Raw genomic sequence first — 5,855 nt, forward strand, 5'->3', positions numbered from 1 at the left:
CATGAGTTTCACATGTAACAAATACATAAAAATGCATAAATCAAAGGTATTACAATCAAGATTTTAAAGCCCTCAATTCTGCTTACTAACAATACAATAATAAATGGTATTACATTATTGAAGTTTGTGAACCATCAGTTAAGTCCCCACAAAATAATTTTCATAATGTTAATGGTATTTTCAACCACACTAACTTGCTTCAACTCCAAAAATAATGGTCACCATTATCAGTTATCGTCCGCACATATCAATGTTGTGATATTGTCATGAACCTGTTTCATCTCAGGTTCGTCCAACATTGAGATTGCATGTGCCATTGTAATGACCTCTCTCACTATGTCCAGATGTGCCCCCTGTAGATCTGGAACGTTCAACGTTATCATTTATCTCATGTGCTCTAACGAAATTGCGAAGAACCATTGTAGTAACAATGATGCGACCTTGAGTGCGTATACAAAAGGCTGACATATTTCTCAAAATTTTTCATTTACTCTTCCAAACTCCAAAAGTTCGTTCTATGATCGAACGGAGTGATGAATGGAGATAATTAAATGGTGCAAGGAACCCTTTCCTCATAGGGTACTCTGAATCAACCAGATAATACTTTTCTACAAATGAACACGTTTATTACATTAACATTTTCACTACATTAATACATACTTTAATACTATAATTAAACTGCATATTTACAAACCAGCTAGAGCTTTTAGGAAGTTGTAACTCTCATTATTGAGGCAGCTTAAAAAAATCCTTGTGTCATGAACTGACCCTTCTTATTCAACACATGCGAATGTGAATTTCATGTCAAAGTCACATGCGCACATGCAATTTGTTGTGGTGATCCCCTTCTTGCCATAGTACGGGTGTTGCTCATCAACTGGTACGACCATAGGGACGTGGACCCCATCAATCGCACCAATGCAACCCTAACCATTGCCACAAAAATACCATGTGAAATGAAATACGTGGTATTGGAAAATAAAGATAATTTGAATAAAATCAAGTCAAGATACCAAATTCACAAAGTACCTTGAAATGTGGCCAATATCGATCTGAATGCTGAATATGTTCTGACACGTCCCGAAATGTAACTACCATAGCCACGTCTCGATGCACTGTCTCACCCGAGTGCTGAAATCTATCTTGCACCATTTTGTTACCCTCAGCATGACTAAGTACCACTAATGTCATTGCCAAAGATTTTTCCAAGCAAACTCTTTTGGTACCGTTATATCCATACTGGCGCAGTGTATTACACAATTATCCAAACACATGACTTGACATTCTAAACTGTCTTCGACATTTCTTCTCATTTCCAGTTAATATGTACTATAACCATTCATACCTTGTTTGTATATTTGTATGCAATGGTACTTTGGTCATATAGGTCTCCACATAAGCTAGATATGCACACACGGCTAGATATGCTACGAGTACAATGTCGTCGCTCAAGTAGAAGTCTGCGTCCCTGCATATGTTACCGACTTTAATTGCATGTACAAATACGAATGTGATACTATAATATGTAGGCTAAAAAAAAATTGTTAAATTTTATTGAATATTAGTATTAGGCTCAAACTATGGTGGTACCAATAAATTAATAATCCTAAGCATATGCTTTCACTATTTCATCCAAGATTTCTAAAAAATTGTAGATTCACATCTAGAGGGGAAAGTATAGAAACTCACTGGTATTGGAAATCAAATGAGTCGTTTAGCAAATCCATCGTTTTGTATAACTTCAAACTACTTTACAACTATTGAACAATGACCTGTATGAAGTTGAGCTTAAAATTCAAAGCCTTGAAAGTGTTAAGATATCAAATGCTACAAAACCAAGAAGAAATAATAAACAAAAAATAGTATAAGCACTGGTTATAGAATAAATAATAGACATTAAAACCAGTTGATTAAACTGCTAAACCACAAGCACAAGGTGGAACTATACTAAAGGAATTATATATCAACTTTGGAAGTGTTAATTAGTTCTTTTTTACAGTGTGTTATTCCTTGGTAGTTTTATAGGTTTTGTTTTGGAAATGTTATTGTTTTTTTAATTTTTGGGAAGAAAGTGACTAGTTTATGAGAGCAAGTGAATAGTAATGGAGGCATTCAAAAGTTGAGTGTCAAATTCACGGGCTTTAATTGTCAAAGCAATAGACAGAGATGACTTTTAAAGTGAAAAAGGAAAACCAAGCTAATGCCTTAGAGTGCATTATTGGAGAATAAAGCATGGTATACTTTTGAAATTGTGGGTTAATTACATCTAAATGGGCATTTGCAATCTGCACCCTAAATATCAAAATTTTGCAATCAATACTAAACTATGAAATCATTTGTAGTGCATATCCTTAATTACAACAAAAACAAAATCTATGAGCACTAACCAGCATCTGAATTTGAGGTTAATCTAATATTTTGGAAATTAACTTGGATGGTAGAAGGACATTACAAATTAATCTCAAGTTAATTTTATTTACCAAAACCTTCACAAACCCTGTCCAACAATAATGCCACACTAGAAAACCTAGAACAAAAAGGGGGGCCAAAACCCCCTTCTCATTTGAAAGTCAAAAACCAAAAAACTTTATATCTCAGTCTCAAAAACCCAACATAAAAACCCACATGAAGCTTTATGCCCTCATTAAAAACCTACAAAATCCCTCACTTTCATCAAAACCCACCACAAAAAAAATTAAAAAAATTAAAAAATCAAACTTTTATACTATTCTGAAAAAACCCAGATGCCCAAAATCCCCAACCAACTTTCCACAATCAATTCACAAACCCCTTTTTTTCTTGTTTGTGTTTCCCACTTAAAAAGCAAGGAAAATACACAACATGTACCCCATTTCCTTTTCCCTAAACCTATTAGAATATGATTATTCAGCAAGAAAATAAATCAAATGAAAGACTGTAATGCTTATGAAAGATGAAAAAAACAAATAAAAAAATAAAAGCAAGAAAGGGCATAGAGAGATTTCCAATAAAGAGAAACCCAGATGAGGAAACATGAGAAGTGATAACAGAACTTGAAAATAAAGGCTTTTTGTTTTGAGTTTTGATATCACTTACCTACATCCAAAGCTTTCTATAAGCTCTAAAACATTTCGCATACAAATACATAAAAAATTAACATCTTTTTCCTGATAAATATAGATCCAGTAATATCAACCTAAGAGAAATATCGAACACGTGATTCAAAAAAAAAAAAAAAAAAACTAAAAACAAAAAATATTTTCAGTTTCTTAGGATCCAAACAGCTTATTGAGAAAACTACCTCAAAGATCTCACAAACAAAGCAAGGGCAGAAAAAATAGGCATCCCTAATGAACAAAATGTTGCAGCAGACTTATTGACAGAACCAAAAAACAACCAAAGCACACAGAACATGCTTCAACGATTATATATATCCCATGACTTCTTCTTTCCAATCATAAATGAGCATCATCAAATTTTACCACAAATAATAATGCATAACCATCAAAAATACAAAAAAGTCAGCTAAAAGAGGCATTGGGAAAATATATATATAAATATACCAAGAAGTTGACATAAGAATGATGAGCATTATCTTACATACACACCCATGGTAAGTTTTAGTTTCTACCAATAAAAAAAAAAGAAAAAAAATAGTGCAATAGGTACAACACTAAAAATCCGATTACTACACCAAGTCCATGTTCCTATTAAGACAATCCCCTTTCCTTCACTAAAAATGAAATTCAGGGTGCCTTTGGTACTCTTTTTCTAGCCAATTCAGTTGGACGTCCTTGTCATCACCAAGTGCAGCAAACATGTGCCTACCCCGCTCTTTTTCCATGAAGTAGAGAGTGTTGAACAAATGAAGGTAATGACCCGAGTGCACCTCGGGAAGACTCAACACTATATCCAGAATTGCTTTAACTTGAGTAGTTGCTGTGGAAGCAATATCCATACGTGTACTTACACTTCTACTCTCAACAATAACATCTGAGATGCTCTTCAAAGAATCGGACATCTCTTGCGCAACTGAACGCTTTTTTCTTGATTTCTTGCAAATTGGCTTGAAAAGGTGGACATTGGTTGCCAAGCCTTTCCCCTTAGTCACTACCGGTCCTGTCCTCGACGATGATGGACCTTCAACCTCCATTGCGTCAACATTCACAAAGGGTTCACATTGGGGGTCAACAAAGTCTGTGCTATCAGCGGAGTCCCTAGACCCTTCGGTGGTTTCCTTTGGTATTTGATCGCTTGTGCAAAACGCATTTTTCCCCGATGTAACCGTGCCTCCAAACATGATGTTCAGGAAGTCACGATTCGGTAAACCTTTATTTTTAAAGGTTTTTGCATTGGGACATGCCTACATGTGGACAACCAGTAGTTAGAACACAATAATATAAAGTTGTAGACAGTAAAGATTTTCACAATTATGTAAAGTGATCTAACCGCAATCTTTCGGGTCCACCACTCATCACTGGCCTCAAACATCCCAGTTCCAGCATCATAACCCAACCCAGTGTCATTGTCAAAATACTCGTTATACTGCTTCCACCCTTTTTTCAGATGATCCCATTTGTTTTTAATCTACAGGTGAGTCACCACTTTTCCCATGACACCCAACTGCTCAATCACTGCATCAACCCTAGTTTTGGTAAAAAATCCTCCTTTCCTCTTGCCGTCTATGACTTGAACAACACAGAACTCACAAAAAGCTTGTAGTTCCTCAGGGTCTTTCCAGTCAGCTCTCGGATCATTGCTACCACAGTCCTTTGATTTCTCCTTAACCATTTTTGCTACAACTTCCTTCTATACTCATTGAGGCATTTCAACAAACAGTTCATGTGCATATCATTTTTCAATTATAATGCCCAAATGAAAAATGCAAAGTAAACTCACATATATCCAAATACAACAGAGGTAGGAAGAGACACAATGGTATTACACGAAGGATCAAGAAACCCACATACTAGTGTCATGGAAAATTGTAAAGAACCATACACAAACGTTGAACATAAAAACCACACACAAACGTTGAACACAAAAAACCACAGATTGATGAAACTTCATGGAAAACAATACATTAATACACCAACAGATCAAAGAGCATGAGAAGTTAAACACAACTTACCCGTGAATGTAGAGACCTACAGTGGCGGCAATGATGTCCCAAGCAGAGAGAAGGTGAGCTGCTACTGATGAAGAACAGAGGGGATCTTTTCAAAGAGTTCTGCATAATGGGTTTGCTTGTACTGTGTGTGCTCTGTTTTGATGGTTTTGTGGTTAGTGGGTAGGTGCAACTCATTAAAGACGATTCAGACTTCTCATTGAAGAGCCTTGAAGGCATTCTACCATAGTAGTTGAGAGAAAAGATCCCAGGAGAAGAGAATGAAAAGAGCCGTTGAGAGCTGCACACCGTTTTGATCTTAAAATTCTCCAACTAATGCTTGTGCAATGAACAGAGTTGCGCACCGTGTTCATTAGAGTTGAGCGCACCGTTGTTCACATAACTTACAAACTAGCATGAATAGTACACGCAAGAGCCTTGACCGTTTTAATGAAACGATGCGTCTCTATGAGATTGGTGTCCATGAACAGTACTGAAACACGCGTTTGGATTAATGAAACGGTGCGTACTGCTTGCGTTTCAGCTCTCTTTAGCTTGCGTTTCCTCAGCTTTCAGCTTGCATTTCCTCAGCGTGTAGCGTGCTAGGTCCCAGCATTTTCCAAATGTAACCACAAAACGTGGGTCAAATCGTGGATCCAAACACATACTTAATGTAACAAAAAATATAGGAGATTTAATGGGGCCATGACCTCCCTAGAAATATTTATAAAAAAATTTGGGTCCAATAAATTTGTACCTAACTCCCCAA

General features: G+C 36.2%; 2 protein-coding genes across 2 annotated transcripts; both read right to left on the minus strand.

Moving 5' to 3' along the window:
* Positions 1–773: 773 nt before the first annotated feature.
* LOC115949712 lies at positions 774–1,474 on the minus strand. The gene is made up of 3 exons (XM_031067000.1): positions 1,346–1,474; positions 1,030–1,239; positions 774–926 (listed from the first exon to the last, which is right to left on the minus strand). Exons 1-3 carry the CDS (start codon positions 1,472–1,474, stop codon positions 774–776), a joined length of 492 nt encoding a protein of 163 aa, XP_030922860.1.
* Positions 1,475–3,712: 2,238 nt separating this feature from the next.
* On the minus strand, positions 3,713–4,770 carry LOC115949713. Its single transcript, XM_031067001.1, has 3 exons — positions 4,582–4,770; positions 4,429–4,524; positions 3,713–4,342 (listed from the first exon to the last, which is right to left on the minus strand). The coding sequence occupies exons 1-3, from the start codon at positions 4,768–4,770 to the stop codon at positions 3,713–3,715; spliced, it is 915 nt and encodes a 304-aa protein (XP_030922861.1).
* Positions 4,771–5,855: the final 1,085 nt, after the last annotated feature.

The sequence above is a fragment of the Quercus lobata genome, chromosome 6 (genome assembly GCF_001633185.2).
Source record: "Quercus lobata isolate SW786 chromosome 6, ValleyOak3.0 Primary Assembly, whole genome shotgun sequence".
Taxonomy (NCBI): Eukaryota; Viridiplantae; Streptophyta; class Magnoliopsida; order Fagales; family Fagaceae; genus Quercus; species Quercus lobata.